This window comes from Coccinella septempunctata, chromosome 7 (genome assembly GCF_907165205.1).
Source record: "Coccinella septempunctata chromosome 7, icCocSept1.1, whole genome shotgun sequence".
Lineage (NCBI taxonomy): Eukaryota > Metazoa > Arthropoda > Insecta > Coleoptera > Coccinellidae > Coccinella > Coccinella septempunctata.
In genome coordinates, this window is record NC_058195.1 from 31,560,719 (window position 1) to 31,584,460 (window position 23,742).

At 33.8% G+C, this 23,742-nt stretch overlaps 1 protein-coding gene across 1 annotated transcript; it reads right to left on the reverse strand.

The window, feature by feature from the left end:
- Window positions 1–10,427: 10,427 nt before the first annotated feature.
- Window positions 10,428–11,280, reverse strand: LOC123317814. Its single transcript, XM_044904424.1, has 3 exons — window positions 11,178–11,280; window positions 10,826–10,949; window positions 10,428–10,726 (listed from the first exon to the last, which is right to left on the reverse strand). Exons 1-3 carry the CDS (start codon window positions 11,196–11,198, stop codon window positions 10,428–10,430), a joined length of 444 nt encoding a protein of 147 aa, XP_044760359.1. The 5' UTR covers window positions 11,199–11,280.
- Window positions 11,281–23,742: the final 12,462 nt, after the last annotated feature.

Here is a 23,742-nt window from a genome sequence, read left to right on the forward strand (position 1 = left end):
AAGACAAATGAGGGCGATGATGATGATGATGATGATGATGATGATGAAAATCACGCAGATTTTCATTTTGAGTGGAATTTAATCAAATCTGATTCATATGTATGTACGATTAATGAAATTACTATCAAAGTTCATGTTATGGAATACACAGATATGCCAGCGAAAAATATGTCGCATTGTCATTATTTGGACACGTTCAGTAAACTGAATGATTATTTTTCAAATCATGTTGACAGAAGAGCATTGCTGTTAAAAAAATCCATATTGATTAATTCTTACTAAAGTAAATGTCACTCTCATTGTGTTGAATCAATTGATTCTGAAATGTATAAAAATGTTTTAGTTTATAATCCTCCTCCTCTTAAATATTTGTCTTTTTTGAAATACTTAAGCGATCCCTCTGTGTACCCCATTTATAGATATTTATATGAAAAGTTGGAAAGGGAACCTCCAGATTTATACAAATCCTCATTTTGTTTCGATTCCGAATCTTCAGATTCGGACTCTGAAATATTTTATTTATGAAATATGTTAAATGAACCATTCAACATTGTAAATATGTGGATATATATGTATATGAAATAAATACTAAGAAATGTATAAAAAGTATTTTTATTATCCTTCACAAATATTTCTCTATGTCACAAAGAATGTTGTTTTCATTTGAAATCATACATTCACATAATATCAAATTTTCAATAAAAGGATTGATCTGCCAAAAAATTCCTATTAGTTCTTCTATGGATTTCGAACTATCTTTTTTAATATTGGTTATAGTTATCAGAAAATTCTTATAATAAGATTTGAAATCAAGTTTCATAAGCATTTCCAATCTATTTCTGAGAAAACTTTTATTGAATTCTAGAATCTTAGCAACATCGTCGCTAATAAGATATAAATGATTTTCCTTCCTTGATATCATGATCATTTTGAATCCATTCACAGTTGTGGTTGTAACAGAAATATCATCAATAAATCGAATATCATTTGCTTCATTCAAGTTGAGGATTTCAGTAAGCATCATCCATTGCATGTAATCAAACGAAATGAACATTTTTCCACCAAACATCAAAGAGTCTTCATTCGTTGACAGCTTCACTGAGGGTTCATAGTTTCTCGCACTACTTAAGCCACAATCGATGTTATATTCTCCTGTTTTGAAATTTGTATTCAAAACAAATTTTTTTTCGATATCAATCATTTCAGAATCGTAATATGGAGATGGATTAAAATCACTCTCTTGACAGTACATGTTGCTGAACTGAAGATCAAAGCGATACTAAATTAAAAAATCTCTATAAACGGTTGGATTTATCTATCCATGAATCATGTGACTGATCGAATCCAAGCCATCTCACAAGTACTTTGTTTCCCCGCTCACATAGAATTTTTTCAACTAAATATATATCTGAGTTTGAAGCGCTTTGCAGTTCAGGCTCATAAAAAGCTCCTCGGATTGGATTACCTTGTAAGTCATCAAGAAGGTAAGTTACTGGATTAGTAATTTGTATCTTACTGATTTTGAATATTTCTGTTGTCCAATTTGGTAAATAACCCTTAGAGAAAACATGTTTGAATTTACTTATACGCACAGTATCACCAACTTTAAATTTTCCTCTACCAGCTATTTTGATGTGATTGTACCGACTTCTAAGTAGGAGTTTCTCATTTGACTTATTTACTTCAATAGAACTCATTCCAATTGTTCTATGTTTAATTGTATTGTAATCAGCGACAATTTTCGGTAGGATTTGCAACCAATAGTATGTTCCATTCAAACTGAAATACTTGAATAGTTTTTCTTTAAGAGTTCGTATTACTCGTTCAACAATTGCTGCTTTTTTCACAGAATATGTATTGTAATGATTGATCTTATATTTTTTCATTAGGTTTTTGAATTTAAAATTGAAAAACTCTCTTCCTTGGTCAGTCTGTAGGTTCTTGGGTCTTCTATTACTCTGTTTCAATATTTCCGAAAACGCCTTAGTAACTTCTTCGGCACATTTCGTTTTCAATGCTTTAGTCCAGACAAATTTGGAAAAGCAATCAATCACAACGAGAACAAATGTATGATTTTTGTTTTCATCAGCATACGAGTCCATTTGCATCAAATCACTCTGCCACAAATCATCTATACCCTTGATGATAGTACGCCTTCGGGGGAAATTTTTTCTAGCTGGTCTATGCAGCTCATTAACCACTTGAACTTTCTCCTTTGAGTGCTCCATTGGAAATGGTCTTTTTTTTTTATTGAGTAGGATAACTATCGAGTCAGTTGTAGTTGTACCTAGTCTATTCGTAAAGTTAAAATCTCAATCAATTCTTTGTGACCTTCTCACTAAACTTTATAACAAATGATCTGAAATCTTCCCTCAGTTCTTGTTTCAAATCCTGAAGACATTTTTCCTGGTTGGATAAAACATCGGAGATAATTTTCTCATGGCTGAGCTCCAACTCGTTTTTGATACTTTGGACTCTGATTCCTAAATCGCCCATTAAATTGATAACTTTGAGCAATTCATTGTCTAGAATTTCTTTAGTCACAACATCACTTTTTTCGGTAGGTATTCTCACATTGCATAGCTTACGATTACCGAAATCATAATCACCATCTGAAGTTAAAGGGAAGCTTTGACTTTCAGTACGTTCACGTTTATATTTATTTTGCAGCCCTCGTGAGGTTCCACCAAACTTACTGAGAGGCATTCTTGAACTGTTGATCATTTCAAACTGCATTATTAATATATAATGTTAGCTTCGCGCAGTTCTTCGATAATAGATTGGATTTCATTATCCACCGATGTATTACCTGCATCTCTTGACGCATGAAGTAATTGTAATCTATCAACTAGTTCATTCACATCATTCCAATACACATACTCGATTGGTTTTTCATTGTATGTCAACAAACTACCTCCTTGAGTTGAAGTTAAAGGTTTTATAATTTCAACCCATTTAAATGCTGCTGATCCACGTCGTTGCTTTGTAGCATCAAACTGTCTCCTATGAACGTTTGTCAAATTTAAAACTGTTTTATAACATTGTGAATCCTCTTTCGTATAATCGGTCGGTTGTTTATCGAATATCAGTCTGTACAGCCCTGGTGTACCGGGAAATCGTTCATTATTGTCTATTATAATCTCACTAGTTTTCCCATCAAAACTGATAGCCTTGTTACCAAGGAACCATTTAGAAATTTTAGAATCGTATTTAGGCCCATATGTGATATCGACTACATTATCTTGTTCAGGGGATGACAATATAGATGAAATATAATGTCTAGATTCAACTGGATACTGTTTCAAATATTCATCAACACTTGATTGGTACACATTTTCATACTGAGTCTCTTGACTTTCTTCTTCTTCAGTGTTTTCCGGAAAGAAATCTTCCTTTGAAAAATATGAGGAATCTGACAGCCCTGCTGTCTGATGCTGTTTCAGAGCTGACAGCTTATCTGTCTGAAGCTGTGTTGGATCTGTCAGTTGAGCTGTCTTGAGCTGTACTGGAGCTGTATGGAGTTTCACAGTCTTCAATAAACCATCTGTTTGCTTATATTCTATTCTATCTAGTCGTTTGGTGATCGGATCAAATAATTGAGAAATTGATCGATCGTCTTCATTTTTTCCTAGCTTGAATGTGAGAAACTTCTTTCTCACATCTCTTATAAGTTGTTGTATTTTACGTTTTCTCTGCTGCTCAATAGCACTCTTCATTACGGCTTAGTTTGATCTATACTGAGGGCATTTCATGTATTTACATAATTTTTATATTTGACTGAATTTTTTTTTTATGAACCTATCAAATCCTTGACGATAGCGTCCTCCATCAATATCAAAGTTTTTAACAATAACAATGAATCCATATTTGGTTGAATTCCAACAGAATGCACACAGTTGTTTAAACTCTTCATATGACATATCCGGAGAGACATGCTCATTGAATGCATGTTTCAGATTAGTATCATCTTGTTTGAATAATACAATAACATTCAAGTTATCACGACATAAGTGTTTGCTTGCCATAACATAAGTTTGACATAGAAATGCCACATCAATGGCCTTATGTCGACCCATAGAGTAATAGGCTTTAATCTTATCTTGCTTATCTCCAACAACATCATCAAAAATAATGATAGAATTTTCTTCAGCGTCATTAGGATCAATTATATCATCATTCTCCTTGTATGGATGATAACCTATTTCAGGCACGCCTTTCAGCACTTGTTCCAACAATTGATATTTCGGTTGATAAAGACTCTTAGAATAAATATATATATTTTTGAATCGTAATCCATTCGGAGATAACAGTAAACTCAAAAGTGCATTGGATTTTCCACAACCACTTGGTCCGGCAAATAAAATTCGACAACTGTCAGGAAAGAGATCTCCATGTTTTGGAAATCTTTCATTTTCTAACATATCTAAATTATCAACTGATAAAACAGATGGTTGCTGTTCGACTTCCATCTTACAATCAAATAAAGCCAGATCCTCTTTCTGTCTCATTATATAATGTTATATATGAATAGAGCTTACACATTATTTATTCAGTATAATGCTGACCTTCGCCAATGGTGGGGGTCTTATAAACTCCAAAATAAATAAGCTTCCTATTGAACTCCATTTGCCTGGTGAGAAAAAAAATGATGAAAGTTGTACGATTATAATTAATATATTCTCTCTTTCTCTCTCTCTCTCTCTCTTTCTCTCTCTGTAGGATACTCATATTGTGGACCTGGTACTAAACTGCAAAAACGATTAGAAAGAGGTGATCCTGGAATAAATCCTTTAGATCAGGCGTGTAAGGTTCATGATATAACCTATAGCAGGACAAACAATTTAGAAGAAAGACATAAAGCAGACAAAGAATTGGAAGATAGAGCTTGGAATTGATTTCGCTCCAAGGACGCTTCGTGGCGTGAAAAAACTGCAGCGCTTTTTGTAACTGGTACTATGAAAGCCAAACGAAAATTAGGTATGGGATATCGAAAATCCTTCCGGACTGCTATATTGAACCCTGTGAATAAAATATTACAAAAATCTAATACGAATGATCTGAAGAAATCAGCATCCATAGCTCTGAGAGCAGCAAGAGCAGCTGTTAAAAGGGCAGGTGGTAAACGTAAAATACGAATTCCACGAACTATACCCTTTGAAAGTAAGTGTGGTGGAGTACTACCATTAATGGGTATTTTAGCTGGTTTGGGTGCTATTGGATCAGTGCTTGGAGGAAGTGGTTCAGTTGCCAATGCTGTTATCAATGCCAACAGAGCAAAAAAGAAGTTAGAGGAAGAAAAACGGCATAATAGGGCTATGGAAGCTATTGGACATGGATTGTTCTTAACAAAGATGAATAAAGGTTATGGACTATTTTTGAAGAAGCAAAAAAAAAAAAACCTCTGAAAAGTTTGCCCAAAAGGGCATTATATGATCACGAGATATTACAATTTGCCCAAAGTATTCCTCATTTTCGAGGTGTATTTATGCGAAACACTTTACCAAAAGCTATAAACAGAACAGAGTGTGGAGTTGTGAATTTAGATACTTCATATGGTCCAGGAACGCACTGGGTTGCATATGTCAAAAAGGGAAAAGATGTGGAATATTTTGATAGTTATGGAAATTTGAAACCGCCTAAAGAATTAGTTCGTTATTTCAGAAACTCTGAAATTAAATATAACCAAACTGATTATCAGAGAACTAATCCCTACAATTGTGGTCATCTGTGTTTGGAATTTTTATCAAACAAAATGATATAAATGAATAGATGATGTGTTACTCTCTTTCAGTCATGTCTGTTCTTTTCACATTGAAAGATCGATCTCCTATACTCTCTATTGATTTACCAACTCCAATAGAATTAGATCCAAATTACCAGTATGGCATTGCATTGATAGGATTTCATACTTATAACTCAATCCCAAACATTGACGAAAATAATAATAAGTTCTGTTATTATGAAACTAAAGCAGGTTTTGATGACTTTCTGAATGAAAATAAAAAGGTAATTGAAATTCCTTCAGGGGCGTATGAAATAAGTGATATTGAAGAATTTCTGAAGAAAAAACTACTTCCGGAAGAAAAATACAGGAGTGACAGTGAGGAACTATTTTTCTTAAGACCCAATCGCAATACACTCAAAAGTGAAATTTACCATAAAGACTTTGCGATTGATTTCTCCAAAGACAATTCGATTGGAAAACTCTTGGGGTTCTCTAAAATAATTCTTCCACCAAATCAAATTCACGAATCTGATATACCTGTTAATATTGTTAAGGTTCAAACTATACACATAGATAGCAATATTACTGGAGGAGCTTTCTATAACAATAGACCATCACATACAATATATGAATTTTCAGTAGACTCCGATCCTGGATATAGTATCGACGAAGTGCCTAGAAATTTGATTTATTTGCCACTGACGACATCAAGAATATACAATATAACTTTGAAAGTGCTCGATCAAGATTCTGAACTAGTTAACTTCAGGGGTGAGGAGATAATAATACGATTAGAATTGAAAAAATGGTCTTGATAATTAACTCATCATATAAATATGCAGCCCCTACTCCATCTATACCAGTTGTGAAAAATAAATATGCAGCCCCTACTCCATCTAAACCAGTTGTGAAGAGAACGTGTAAGAAGCTGGGTGGAAAACTCACCGTGAAGAATAAATTATTCCTAAAATCTATTGGACATGCTATCCAACAACACCTTTAACCTATATCAGCCAGTCAACAATGACGAATCAATCACAAAAGTGGAGACAAGAACGTATTTGCCGTTTGTAAAATCTTTCGGCAATAATGATACTATTGAAATAACCATAAATCGTGCTGATACATGGGTCCTTATGCATGATGCAGCTCTCATCATTAAGGGAAAACTTCAAAAAACTGCTGGTAATGGAACTGTTCAATTAGTTTTGAATGGGGGAGCTTTCCTTTTTGACACAATCTCATATGAGTTACATGGAACTGAAGTTGATTCGGTACGAGATCCAGGATTAATAAGTACAATAAAAGGATATCTGTGTTACGATAAAGATTCTGTGAGGGAATTGGAAACAGCTAGTTGGTCATATCCTGATGATCCTAAAATAAACGCTGATGGAAATTTTGTATTTAGAATACCATTAAGACATGTATTGAATTTCTTCGACGATTACCGTTTAGCTATCTGTGGGAAGCAAACTATTCGATTGATGAGATCTCAAAATGACAATAATGCTATGAAAATCACACCTGGTCCCGAGGAAACAGTCAATGCTACAAAAGGCAAATTTACAATTGATAGTATCGAACTGAAAGTTAAACATATCTATCCAAATGATGTATTGAAGATTGAATTACTAGAATCAATGAAATCAAATAGAGCAATATTATTTCCATTCAGAAAATGGGAAATTCACGAATTGCCAACTCTGACAGCCAACTCTCTAACAGAAATATGGAATATCAAAACCACTTCAATTATTGATTATCCTAGATTCATAATATGCTGTTTTCAGACAAATAAGAAAAATAAGAGTACTGAAAATTCCACGTTATTCGACAATCTGGACATCTCAAATGTCCGTTTGCTACTGAATGGTGAATTCATTCCTCAAGAAAATTTAAGATTGAATTTCAATAAAAATGATTATGCAGAAGCATACTATAATTATACAGAATTTTCAACAAGTTATAATAATCTGAAAATCAATCCAATATTGCAATATTCAGACTTCAAAAACAGATGCTTATTTGTTATTGATTGCTCGAGACGAAGTGAATCTTTTAAATCTTCAACTGTTGATGTGAAACTTGAGATTGAATCTAGAGTTGGTTTTCCCACCTCCACTAAAGCATATTGTATAATCGTGTACGACTGTGTGATGGAGTATTTGCCTCTAACTGAAACAGTTCGAAAGTTGACATCGATATGATCAGTATTAGAGCCATATTTTCGCGATTAAGACGCGTGAAGCGTCTTTAAGCGGTGCTATTCGAGCGAATAAGTCATGACGTCAGTCTTTAAGACGCTTTAAGCGGAACCTGGCGGTCTGTGGAGAGCGCCTGTGTCATAGAGTCATCTTGTCTCTGGCCTGTGTCGTCTTAAGCGGAAAGAGAATATGTTGTTTATATCGAATTTGATTTTAATTCCTACTAGGGAAGAGTGCTTTTATTGCCAATATTGCAGTTTCTGCATTATCATTTAGAATAAATAAATATTTTTCAAATAATAGCCAAAGAACAGAAATTGAAAAATTCACAATTCGATTCGTTGTCTAATGACAACGACAGATGACTCAACCATCAGCGATATTCTATTTTTGCGAGAACAAAATTAATGACGTCACGCTTAAAGACGCTTTAAGACATCGATTAAGACGCTTAATCGCCAAAATATGGCTGTAATATAGTGACGGGTTCATTGACTATAAGGAACTTGTAACATATTCAACAAGATATTGGTTGGCCTTGATATTGTTCATCTGAAAGGGCTTCAAAATATAAGTTCTTAATGAATATATTGAAATCTACCGTTACAATGATCAATTTGGGGAATGAGATATGTCCGAAATTTGAAATGGAAAAACCTGAATGCATTGCCCATGCGGATAATATGAGAATCTGTACTATAAATAATTGTGAGAAATTGTATACATGGTTGTGTGACACTGCTAATAGATCAAATGATAAATGGATTGATGTTTTTCATAATAAACATAGATTTCTAAAAATAAAATGTTCATCTAGACATATAAGATTGAATAAAGAGTAATGTATCAAGTTTATATTTTTTTTTATTTCAGCTACCTTCATCTTATCTATCCTTAAAATGTGAAAAAACATTAGAGCATAATCCTTTTGATATCTGAGATAAGTGAATGTTGCTCTGGAGAAGCGTGTGAAGTCACCAATGCGAAAGTCTTAATAATAATAATAATAATTATAATAGGATGAATAGGAGGATAAAATCATACTATGCATTACCTATCAATTTTTATTTTGTCTCATATACTGATAAGTTACACAATCGCATCTGCAATTTCCAAAGGATTCACATTTTGAACATGCAATTCCATCAACAGAGTCCACATTTAGTCCCCATCCGATGCATTTCAGTGGACAGCAGTATATTCTTCCATCGATAATGAAACTGTTTCTTTCGGCATCCATTTTCAAACAATCTTTTTGAATTCTTTTGCCGAAACAGAAGATTGTAAGTCCACAACTAAGACATTGAATATGATCAAAATGAAACTTGAACTTTTGACATATAGTAGATGGCTTAACCAATTTATTATAATTATAATATTTTATAAGCACCAGAATTGCTATTACTATTATTATTGCTACGACGATGTATTGGATGAAGTGTTTATATTTCCAAACGATATCATTTACTGAATATTCAGCCATTATATTTCAGAAGTAGTATTGTATGAATTCCTCGGATAAGGCTGAACAATTTCTTATTGAAAACTGATATGAACATACAATTCATCAACGTTTTATGTATTTCACCATTACAATTTTTTCAACATCATAGCCCCTCCTACCATTCAAAAAAATAACCAGACTGTTTTCGTTATAAAAGATCTGCATCAAACGAATCTGAACTGAAGACCAATTAAATCTTTTATTTATTACGGTGAGAAACGCCACTCGACAGGTGTATCGAGAAGAATTAAGGGATAGCTCCGCCCTTTGTCATTAAACACAATAAACCTTCAGCCCCCATTAGCGGTCATAATGTACCAATTTTGGGACAAAGGGAATGAGTAAACCTGTCATTCTTATCACATGAGGCGGAATGCAGACTGACATCTTCGAATACCTATAGCACCAAAACTATTTCGAATGGGTAAAATTTACATTTTTATTACGGTTAGAATCCACAGGTATATTGGGGAGTAAAAGAGTGACCATTAATTCAGATAATTGTCATTTTATGATAAAAGACCCAAACTGATAGTTTTCTCGAAACATCCTCATAGATAAGAAAAAAAAACCCTGTCAAAGGAATCTCATCTATTATACTGAATTATTGCCGATCTTTATTGCTCTTTTTTTCCGGCATGCAAAGACACCCTTATTTAAACAATAAAAGACCCAAACGTTTTTCTCGGAACATCTCCACAGATGAAAAAAAAAAGAACCTCTGTCAAAGGAACAAAGAAACATTTCCAATTTTATCTATTATACGAAATCATGGACCACCTTTATAGCTTCTTCCTTTCACGCACACAGAGACACCACCCTTAATTAAACAACGATTTTTTCATCTAACTCTGAAAAATATTCATCAATCAATCTAATAACACACCAGTATAACATTTCATAATCCAACCACATAATGTTCAAGTACTCCGAATCATACTTTGTCGGATTACTCTTCATTCGCCATTGAAGTGGTTCAGAATCGGCTTACCTACCCTACTGAGGATGTTGCCACAATATTTTCAACTTTAACAGGCATCACTTCGGTATTACTTTCGATCAGGTTCGATATTGGGGCACTCGGTGAATTGCGAAGTTCTTCCGCAATTTCATTGGAGGGAACTGTTTCTTTGTCAGCCGTTGTAGAAACTTGTGTGGGAATGAAATGATCCGTCTTAGAAGTGGGTGTATCAACAGATATAGCATTGTCGTATGAGATCAGTGTTTCTTCATCAACGTCTGATGGCTTCTTACATTCGACTGCTGCATTTGGTTTTCTGTGTAATTTTTCTGAAAATAAGTCGATTATTAAATTTCTAGTTACATCAAATCTTTCTTGGACTACATTTGCAAGGATATTATTATTGAAAAATACATCACAATACTCACTTTGGGGAGATTTCTTCTTGAGAGTCCAAGGCAAGGAGATTCTTTGAGGGGTATCGGACAGACAAGAATTTATGTGACGAATCTCGTCCACTTCCAACCCTGTTATATCTAAAAACTGCATATTCTGAAAATAAAATTAATATTAATGTCATTTCAGATATTGAAGTTGATATAATGTTATATTCAAAGTGCTGAAAATATCTTTGAACTTCTAGAGATAATACCATATAGGTACATGATCATTTTCGAATAAAAAAATAACACATACCTGTTTGAAACAGAAAATCTGAACAACAAACAAATTATTGAATAGCAACCAACTGATTAGAGATTAAAAAAAAGAATTACTTACATCCATAACTTGAAAATTCATCAATCATCAATCACAACACTGTAATATCACCTTAAAGTTCGTTTATAATATTCGAAAACTTGCGAGTATTCAAACAGTCTAAACAATCTTAACACCATTGAGGTTAACTCAACTGACTGACCGAAAAATGACTGCTAGGTTATATAGCACGCTACCGTTTCTACCTTTCTACGTAATTTCGTCGTTTCTGACGAATGGCATCATGCTTCTACCTGGGGTTGGGACCGCCCCCTTGCGCACAATTTGGAAATCTGACTACTTTTCGATTTCAAATGTTGTTATTCTATATTTGATAATAGATATTACAATATCTATTTCTTCAGTTAAAAGCGCATACTGATATTTTTCTAGAAAAATTGAGTTTTATTTCATCTAATTTTTGTATTCTCGTTTTCGTCACAAATCATTTTTATTATTTTATCGCGTAAAATTCAAAAATGGAACATACCGGAACTCTTCTAAGATGTAAGTTTCGTCGAAGAAAAGGAATCATTTCAATGAAATCTAATTCTTCAATATTTATCATATTCTTTTCTATTTGACTCAAACGGTATGCCCTAAACTTTTTTTGCCTGTTGGATTAGTGGATAGGTACTCTTAATTTTTTTGAAACAATTCAAGGCCTAAAATGAATAGTTGAATTGTGTGAAATTTGCAGTTTTCCATATTTTTTTAAATCTATACAGGGTAAGTCTTTAACTCGTACAATAATTTCATAAGTAGATTCTTGAGCTTAAAAAACGCTTTTTTCCCATATCATTTTTTTCGATTCGACCCTGATGAATAGATTTAGTAATTTTGAATTTTCATAAGGAGATAGGTGATCTAATAACTCAATTTGGGTTATTAGTTTACTGGTGACACGACACATCTGTATATCTTCTAAAAAGAGTTGTAATCAGCCAAAGTACCCAATTTTAAAAAATTCACAGATACTTTTCAATTTTTCAACATCAAATTAATCGAAAACGTCGCATTATGAGAGAAAATATGAAGAACACTTTCATCTTACAAAACTTTCGTCAAACTTAGTTTCAAGCGTTTGATTCTTTTTTTTGGTATTTTTCATGGTACGTAATATAAGAAATGGATCACGCCTTCACAGTAAGGCAGGTAAATAATAAACGAATTAATTCAGATGCATAACATCCGCAGATAATTAAATCAACGAATGTTACGATCTAAATCGAACTAACAAACTACCATCGCTCGAAGTATTACCAGAATTTTCATTTCGTCGACAAAGAGTAGATGCTGACTGATCGTAACATTCGTTGATTTAATTATCTGCGGATGTTATGCATCTGAATTAATTCGTTTATCATGGTACGTAATGTTTAAATTAAAAAAACTGGAAGACGGGGGGTGATATCTTGTGTTCGAAAAGATTAGGTAACTAATCTTAAATCCTCATACTTCTAAGTAGTAAAAACAATTGAATATCAAAACTTAAGACTTTAAAATAATAGGTAGGTATACAGGGTGTCCAAAAACTAGTAAATCAAACGTCATACCACGATAGAGTAGATCAAATATTGATTGGCACCAACATTAGTTGAGCGAAAATGTACCGTTTCTGAAAAAAACCTAACCTAAAGTTGCTGATTTTCAATCACAAGGCCAATTTGTGGAAGGACAGCGTTTTTTTCCCATATTATCACCCCTATAGAGGGGGTTTATCTTGAGTAATGAAAATCATGTAAAAAAAACAATTGTTTTAATTTAGATTTACTTAGGTTATCGATCAACTACTTGAAATAATTTCAATTAGGGGAGATAAAACAATAAACTTAGTTTAGTTTAGTTTATTGACCAAAATTCCTAAAAAATTTACAATAAATGAAGGACCCAAAGGAGGCATAAATGCCATCTTAGTTCAATATAATTTAAAATCGATATCCTTCTTCATAAACTGGCCCTGTGATCAAGAAAAATATTTCGAAAATCGACAACTTTAGGTATTTTAATAAAATTCTGATTATTTTGGAAACGGTGCATGTTCGTTGAACTAATGTTGGTGTCATTCGATAATATTTGGTCTACTCTATCGTGGTGTGACGTTTGATTCACTAGATAGATAGATATATAGATAACTTTATTTTCACATCACTGCAGCTCAACAAAGATACAAGTGAAAAGAAAATACGTCACATTCAAAATTTGAACTAATCTGAAAACACAATATATAGGTAACAAACATATTCATCTCAATCTGTAACATGCTGAACAAAATTCTTCAATGCTATATGGTTCTATTCTCAAAATTAAGGACAATATGGTTTTTTAAAAGACTACAAAATTTCTCTCTTTCCTGATATTCGTTGGAAGGCAGTTAAAAAACCTTATTGAGCAATAAAATGCAGTTTTTTAGGTCATAGGTAACTTATGACTTGGATAGAGTACAGAGTTTATTCTCCTAGTTTTGTTGTCGTTTCTATATTTAACGAATAGTTTTTGGACACCCTGTATATTATATCATGAAAAATGATTTTGAACAGTAAACTAATCTGAAGGATACGTAATTGAGCAGTTTATTCAGGTACCTATATTACTCGTAAGCTTAACATCTTCATTATCGATTTCTCTGAAGGAACCCTTTTGCCCTTCATAAATTCAAACAATATTGTTCCATAACTCATTTCTTTTGAAAAGCATGTCTTTTCAGACTTAACGTTTTATTATTTTTCTGAATTCTATTTCTTATCGATATTCATAATTACACCACATCCCTTTTGAAAATGGTCATTTTCCGAAGGGTTTGAATCCCTTTACCGCCGTTAATCGAAACTATTACCTACCTACCCATTTTCTAAGAAATTTCAATGAACGGATTATGCAGATAAAAGAGTCTTAATTCATTTCCCAATATTTCGGTCAAGAAAGTTAATATGGGTGAACTTAAACATTATTGAGGATAAATTCAGATGCATACCACCCGACGATATGAATATCGACAAGTGTTACGATCTGAATTGAGCTAGCCAATTTGCCATCGTCAAGGCCCCAAATGGAGTACGCTCCACCGAAGAAAAGCAGATGCTGACCATGGTTTCGGCCTCATTTGGCCTCATCAGAGCAACACAGCATTTTTCCACGGTGGAGAACGAAAGTTTTAAATCAGCATTTCAGTATTTTGAAAATGGTTCATTTCTCTTCTTCCACATAAGATTCGGTGAAATCCTGAATTTTACTTCCATTTAATGTGTCTTGTTTCGTTCAAAACCTTTCCGAGAGAATATTAAAAAAAAAGTTATACAGTCAATGTAGAGTAAACTTTCATTAAAATTGAGATTTTCAGAAAAAACAGTTTTTAACTCAAATATTTCGGGTCTTTTTCAATAATAAATCACAGGGAATGTTTTTCCAAAAAGTTTGTTGTCCATTTCTATTCAAGATATTCACTAAGATTCAATTCGAAGTCCTCCAACATATGAAACACAATGGATAATAGAAAAATATTCATTATTCATGAGATAATAAAATTTTTTGTCACTATTCATTTTATTAAAATCTGGTAATAGTCCATCGGTGGAGTTTTTAATAATAGTTACAAACAAACAAATGGTCTACTCCACTATATATTTAAATTATGCACTATGCATTTCGGCAAGGTAACTTGCCATCATCAGGTGCTCTAAAATCAAACAATTTGTCAAACAAATGAAAAGATCTTAAATTGAACAAATTATAACCTACCGATGCAGTTGTTAAGACGTCAACGATGTAATATGAGCAAAATGGAACAAAAATAAACAAAATCATCGAGAAAACACACTAATAACGACATCTATGTTTAACAATTAAAATCAAATTAAACATATCCACAATCACATGTTCAACAAAAAGGGGGAACATGAGAAAACACACGCATTAAAGAAAGAAAACCTAGATGTCGTCCCGTTCTTCGATATTGTCTAAAATTACAAAAATGAACAGTCCACGAACAAACAAAAACAATAAAATAATAAAACTCAGCAAAAATCAGGCACCTCGTATAGAATTGAAAAAAGTTGAACAGTCAAAGTTAATCTGCTCATTGACGCAGTTATATTCTTGAGACCTCAACGCTCTGTTGATTTCCAAGATCTCCAGAAGATCCAATTGAAGACTCTTCTCACAAACATGCAAAACTTTGACACCAGTTCTTGGATCGAAAGTATGGCCTGACTCTAAGATGTGGTTGGCGAACTGTGATGGGGTGTTGACGATATCTTTATCTCTGTTTTTCTCTATATGTTTCAGATGTTCACCAACCCTTGTTTCTATTCTCCTCCCACTTTGACCTACGTAAGTGATATTGCATTGGGGTTGGGAGCAAAAAAGTTGGTAAACTCCAGACCTTTGTGTGATGGGTATTTTATCTTTAGTGTTGAGTAGATGTTTAGCCAGGGTATTAACCGTTTTGAAGGTAATCAGAGTATTTTCTGTGTGAGCACTAAACAGTTTAGCGATGCTTACTGATATCTGTCCAAAAAACCTCAAGCTTCTATAGGTCTTCTGTTGAATTCCATCTGTGGACAGATATCAGTAAGCATCGCTAAACTGTTTAGTGCTCACACAGAAAATACTCTGATTACCTTCAAAACGGTTAATACCCTGGCTAAACATCTACTCAACACTAAAGATAAAATACCCATCACACAAAGGTCTGGAGTTTACCAACTTTTTTGCTCCCAACCCCAATGCAATATCACTTACGTAGGTCAAAGTGGGAGGAGAATAGAAACAAGGGTTGGTGAACATCTGAAACATATAGAGAAAAACAGAGATAAAGATATCGTCAACACCCCATCACAGTTCGCCAACCACATCTTAGAGTCAGGCCATACTTTCGATCCAAGAACTGGTGTCAAAGTTTTGCATGTTTGTGAGAAGAGTCTTCAATTGGATCTTCTGGAGATCTTGGAAATCAACAGAGCGTTGAGGTCTCAAGAATATAACTGCGTCAATGAGCAGATTAACTTTGACTGTTCAACTTTTTTCAATTCTATACGAGGTGCCTGATTTTTGCTGAGTTTTATTATTTTATTGTTTTTGTTTGTTCGTGGACTGTTCATTTTTGTAATTTTAGACAATATCGAAGAACGGGACGACATCTAGGTTTTCTTTCTTTAATGCGTGTGTTTTCTCATGTTCCCCCTTTTTGTTGAACATGTGATTGTGGATATGTTTAATTTGATTTTAATTGTTAAACATAGATGTCGTTATTAGTGTGTTTTCTCGATGATTTTGTTTATTTTTGTTCCATTTTGCTCATATTACATCGTTGACGTCTTAACAACTGCATCGGTAGGTTATAATTTGTTCAATTTAAGATCTTTTCATTTGTTTGACAAATTGTTTGATTTTAGAGCACCTGATGATGGCAAGTTACCTTGCCGAAATGCATAGTGCATAATTTAAATATATAGTGGAGTAGACCATTTGTTTGTTTGTAACTACTATTCATTTTCTTGATGAGAGAGAAAACTCATGATAATTTTCTTGAGAATTATGCTATTTACAATAGTTTTATTCCTTTTCCAGTTTTTAACTTTCGCAATTCTTGGTCATTAGAAGGCTAAGGAGTTTATTACATACTAGCTGACCCGGCAAACCTTGTTTTGCCATTTAAATTATTTCTAGGGTAGATAATAATAACTAACTCATCGTGATTGTGTGACAATGTGGCATATGAAAACCTATAAGTACTCTATGATTGCTCGATTGGTCGTAAGAAAAAGGAATGCCTTTTTTTCTGTTCTGTACAATTTTTTTTCAGAATATTTAGTTATATAAACCTTGCCCTAACAATAATAAACACAACAAATAAAGAATTGTCCAATTTGGTGCGATCGTTTGAACAATAAAGCATTTTGAAGTAAATCATAGACCCTCTTTTATTATTATATATAGACTAGCTAACCCGGCAAACCTAGTTTTGCCATTTAAATTATTTCTAGGGTAAATAATAATAACTAACTCATCGTGATTGTGTGACAATGTGGCATATGAAAACCTATAAGTACTATAAGTATGCAATGAAAAATACCACGAAATATTATACAGGGATTCTGGAAAAAAAAATTAAAATTCATGTTCTGAAGGAAGTGTTTTTTTGTGCTGAATTCTATCTGACGTGGTATAAAAAAAAGACACTAGACCTTTTCTGCATATCACGTTGAAAAGTTGCCCATTTTGTGAGGATTCCGAAAAGGTAAAATACGGGTGATAACCTTCGTCACGAAAAAAGATATTTGAATGTTTATCGAGAATGGAGCATTTCTGTGAAAAACTGATTTTGTCACCTTTTCCACAAATTCTTTCATTTTGCAGATTCTGCTGTAACATATTGAATGATTCGCTTGAAAAATGTCAGTTAGTCCCTAAATTTCTTATAAAATTAAATTATTCTGTTTTTTTCTTTAATTGCAATGATATAATAATAATAACGCACAGGACCTTCAACATCAACAAATCTATTGTGAAGAAACTTCATAAAAATATCAATAATAAAAATTCAGGATTCTTATGCGAGCAAATGCTCAAAATGACCACCCCCTTCGCTAATACATGCCCATCATCTATTGAGAAATACCTTTTTTAAAACCATACAAACTTCTCCCCGCTATTTTGGCTGCTGAAATACGAATGCGGTGTGCTTCATCTCTTATAGGATTCGAATAAATTTCCTTTTTTCAAAAAACCCCAGTAAAAAATTCCAGAGGATTTAAGTCTGGTGAATCATTGAATCGCATCACATCATATCGATGTTCGAGAGTTCTTTAGGCAAAGAAAAAGAAATAATAAAACTCATTCAGTGAATTAGCATCTTAATAACATTTTGTTGATTTGTTGATTGATTATTTTCAGCAGGAAGTGCAAAATTAAAGTATTTATGGAAAAGGTGAGAAAAGCAGTTTTTCATAGAAATGTTCCATTCTCGATAAACATTCAAATATCTTTTTACGTGACGAAGGTTATCACCTGTATTTTACCTTTTCGGAATCCTCACAGAATAGGCAACTTTTCAACGTAATATGCAGAAAAGGTCTAGTGTCTTTTTTTTATACCACGTCAGATAGAATTCAGCACAAAAAAACACTTCCTTCAGAACATGAATTTCAATTTTTTTTTCCAGAATCCCTGTATAATATTTCGTGGTATTTTTCATTGCATGAATTGGAGTAATCATTCAACAAAATTTACGGAAAAAAACTGATACGAAAAGTATTTAATTGTAGCTTCCGCAAGAGAGAAAGCAGTTTAAGTGAAAAAATTCAACATTTTCATAAAACATCAAATATCTCGAAAACTGTGAGACTTTCATATGAACGATTTTTTCACATCAGGTTGAGTACATTCTGATCTACTTTCCGTTTTAGTTTGACGTGGTCTTTACGGGACACCCTGTATAAACCTTGCCCTTACAATAATAAACACAACAAATAAAGCATTTTGAAGTAAACCATAGATCCTCTTTTATTAATATATAGATTATCTTTTAGTCTATGTTTTTTTTTTTCATTCACTGCTAATTTAGGCTTTTTTCAATCGTTCATTCCGGCGAAATTCTGCTCAATAAAACTGAGGAAATATATTATAAAGTCTGTTTATTAAAATATAGTATATATTTACATAACATCATAAATATAATTATAATTTTTCAGATTTACAATACATTACTCATAAAATAACAAAAAACAATTTTAGTCGATCCTTTTCGCTAATATGTACAAATTTATTATTCTATAGTTCAATTTATACACCTTAAACTATATCACCTCTTTTATAAAATAAAAGATAAGGAACTCTGTCTCCATGCGGTTTCAAAACACTTTCCACTGACACTGACCTCACTTTTGCATCGTCAAACCTCAACCAAGTATGATGTCCAGAATGGAACGCGTCCGCCACATAGTGTCCCTTGCTGGCCTCTTTACCTTCATGGTAAACGACAGCGAAAAGCTTGTACTGTTTCTCTGAAGAACTGCTAGGTTTTCCCGACAGGATTTTGGAATCAACCTGGAGGTCGATGGGGAACTCCACCTTCTTCATAATCTTCGTGCAACCGTTCCCATTGTAACGGAAACATTGCAGATGGAGGACAAGAACAGCCGGCAGTTTCTCGATCAGCACCTGCTGCCACGCTTCCACCTTTTGATTCGTCTTGGCCGAAGTTATTCCTTCAAGTTGATTCTTTATCGTCAGCTGTTCCAGGGCTTCCGTGATGGTTTTGGCCGTCCTGATGTTCAGCTGAAGAGTCAGGAACGGCTGTATGTTTTCTGTGGATTCATCTCCCGTTTTGTGGATCTTTGAGCACAAGAGTCCGCCGAATATGTCGCTGATTGGAGTTTTGTCGAATTGAACCTTTCTCGTGATGTTACGCTTGTTCTTTGGTCCCATTTGTTTCCAGTCTTCGGAGTCGTGATTCATTTCTATTTTGTTCTCAGTTTTGCAGGATTCGATTATCTGAAAGGACAAAAAAAGTTGTGAGATACGACAAGCAATAATATTTTGAATGTAATAATGTGAACTTTGGAAAACGGGTTAGCAGAGCCCTTCTGTTGAATATGACACTGTCATGAGTTGAAACTGGATGTCTTACAACAACAAAATTTCCGAGTGAGGCCACCTGAAAAAAGGAGAGCAGGAGAAAACGAACCAAATAATTTCATTAATAACATATATCACAATACAAAAACAATTATTTGTAATAAATAATACAATACAGAAAAGTTTAGATAAAATACCTGTACATTCAACGAAAACAAGCCCTTTCTATTTCGGAAAACATCATTGCGATCATACCTCCTGGATTTTCAATTTTAATATGTGTACAATCAATGGCCCCGTCACCCTTGGAAAATTAGCAATTCGGTAAAATTCAGCAGTATTCCTTCTGAATTCATTAACATTCAACGGAACATATAGGTATTTCTTCAGCGGTTCCGCTAAACATAGCGAAATATTTTTCGCAGCACTAGATTGACTTCAACCACGAAAATCTCCATGAACAAGCTATAAAGATATATAATCACATAGTTGATGATCTTGAAAAGTAAATATACCAGAAACTCTCATCTGAAAAAGGAAGAAAATGAAAGCAGAAAAATGTAAAATAAGAAAATTCGATTCAATATGTCTGATTGATCTAAAATTCATAACCCAATTCAAAGAAGACTCGGAAACTGCATGTATAGCCCCAAAACATTCCTGAAATTTATAAGTGGGACCATGATTTACCAGCTATACTATTGCAGCGTCTGTGACCTGTTCTTATACGATTCAGAATACACCATATTTTCCTGGAAATATCAAAACCAGAAATTCTATTCGAAGGATCAGTATCTAATTCTTTGTTGAAAATAGTGCATATATCTTATATTTGCCTTCACCTGAAAACTGTTACTCGCATAGAAACGAAGTGCTACCAAAAGCTGTATACTGGTAGATATTGGTGAACCGCGATCGGAGTCTTTGTGTAATTTATCCTGAAGTGCTCGTCAAATGTGCATTCACAATATCCTGTGGTTTGTGCAACATTTGATGACCATCACATAGTACACCGGGTATACAAGAATGACCTCTGCTCTCCGGCACAAAAGACCAAAAACTTGAAGGATCTGTCGGTGGTTTTTGTTCAGAAGTACTTACAAAATATTTGTGAGCTTTGTTCATTTTTGATTTAAGTAAACTTCTAAGTTTTTCATAGCGGAGATGATTGAAGTCATTATTGTATTTCCTAAAGTTCTTTGAGGCAGTTTCTTTGAGATAAATAGTATCAATAACATCGGTTGTGTACCATGACGGAAAGCGTCTCTTTCTCAAAACCTTAACTGGTACAGTGTAAAGAAAAATATGCTGTAGAAGGGAATGAGAATTGACACAAGCCAAATCCGGATCTCCTTCGTTCATAGCAGGTGACCAGTCAGTTTCCTATATACAGCGGTACATATCTACATAGTTTGCCGTTGAACAATCAAACTTAGAATACGTATAGATAGAGTAAGATATTGAAAAATTTAAATTTCCCATGTTTCGTTAAAGAAGGAAAGAAACCTCAATTGATGGATGATGAAAGTACACTCGTACAAGTGACCATTCTGAGACGGAAACCCTAGGGGAGAGTTCCTTTGAATTGGACGGCCCATGAACCGGACGCTACAGTTTTTTAAAACACTCGATGGTGATTTGGCATCCTTTACGTAAATCCCATTTTGGCAACAAGGCGCGAGCAACAGGGTCAGCTATTTTACAAGAGATCTCGATCGATGTTGCGAAAATGGGATTTACGTAAGGGATGCTGAATTGCTATCGAGTGTAGTAGAAAACTGTAGCGTCCGGTTCATGAGCTGTCTAGTTCAAAGGAACTCTCCCCTACACTTAAAATTAGAAAAAACCAAATCTAACAATATATCTCCACAATTTCGTATTTCATTAAATTGGTGAAATTCAAGTGACTCAGAAAACGTGTTGATTATTAAAGTTCGGTTATCGGATAAAGAATTCTCAGTATATTTAGGACAATTGAAGTCCTCCAGAACAACTAATCCATTGTTTAGTAATGTATTGAATGAAGACAGTGAATCAAACAGTTGTTGATAACTTGCAATATCTGTTCGTGGTGGAACATATAACAGTTCTACAATGATAGAATGAGGTCCATACATGATCTTACAATCTACTGCATCGACCGAAAGGTAGGAGTTGTAAGCCCTGATAAATCAACTCCAACTGCACATAACTCACTGCGAACTGCCACTAGTACACCTCCACCCGTTGACAAACGAGTGGTAACCAGGTATCTATCACATCTGAAAACATTGTACTAAGAGTGAAACAATTCACCATCATACACACCATCCTTCAGCCATGTCTCTCATATAATATCAAAATCACCACTTGCCACAGCCGAACTGTGTTCATGTGTTTTAGAATTGAGGCCACGTACGTTTTGATACGTGCTTCCTCGAATTGTAACTGGGGAAATTTAGATTAAAGGTCTAATAATAGGGATACCCTTCATAAACGTCAATTCGACATTCTCACTCGAAGATTTCCGTTGCTCTAATTCAATTTTGATTTTATTGAAATAATCTGTCTGTCTCGGAGTTCTATCAGATGAGACGAATACATTGAAATCCTTCTTGAACATCTTGGATTTTCCCGAAACTTTACGTACGAGTTGACTATCATTTACGATCAGCTTAAGATCAGCTATTACTAGTAATAATCTGATCATCATTTGAAGATATGGTAGTGTAGTTTTTTATTTCTACATTTGTTAATCATCGATGATAAAACTTATTATTATCACTGTAAAAATTATTATGAATATTTGCTTAAAATGTCAAAACCAAAAGCAAGCCATATTACGAGAAAGAGGAAATTCATTTGAACATTTTCAAATCCATTCTAATGCAGGGCTGTCTTTTCAAGAGGCCTCTGACTACAAAACAATTATTAATTAAAAACAATCCACTGATGGGAAATACCACCAATTCATTGAATTTGACACAATCGTACATGTAGATTTTTTTTACCGTTTGAACAGCTCTTGGGCAGCTCCGGTGCATCTCGCTCGAGCGCCGACGCGTTCTTTTTGATTGGGGCGTGAAGCACCGTAGCAGCTCGCGTACCCTTCCCCTGCCCCCACTTGCACCAACCGAAATGCTGGTGCACGTCGAGGGCTTGAAGCCCGTAAACAAACTTATTAGTTATGTTTACATATGATAACAAATATTAGAAGAACTGTATTGTTGAAATTTGTGGATTGATTTTTTCGTCAATTGAAGCTGTCAGTTAGTTTTTTTTATTGAACAAATGAATAAAGAATCAATGTTAAATGAACTTAGAACTGAATGATTTTGAATGAATATAGGATTCGTTCTTTCAGGTTTGAAGAGTGAACTAATCATTTTTGTCATGAATGCATAATTTTAAGAGTTCGAGCAAATGAATAAACGATAAGCTTCAGTTTGGTAGCGCCCATCAGTGAAAATGTAGCATTTCATTTAAAATAAGTTGATATTCCACGTACTCGAATGCAATTTTCGTGAAATCAGAACACTCTTTACCTACTTTTACCAAAGAGTGTTATTAACGAAGTTATAACAGATGAAATCATTGTTAAATAATTTTTTCAAGTTTTATATCTACAGACATATCAAGTATTTTGTATATTTTCACACTTCATAGCAATGAAAAGGTGAAGTTTACCCGGTAAATCGAGTTTTTCAACTAAATATATGGCAATAGCTTTCGAAAAAATAGTGAAACTTATTAATAAATAAATCAACGACTTCAACGTCAAACTGCAAACAAATTATCCAAAGAACCGCGAATCCGGACCTGAGTTTTTTCAAATTTGGATGATTTGTTTCATTGAAACTTAAACCTGAGAAGAAATTTCCTGTCGAATCGACCAAAAACATCAAGAGATATAGTCAAACGAAATTTCGAGAACTTCAAGAAAACTCCCTGCATTTCCAAAATGGAGTACCTAAGACACATGTATGAGATATTTTTGAACTCAGCTCAATATCCTCTATTCAGGGTTTTC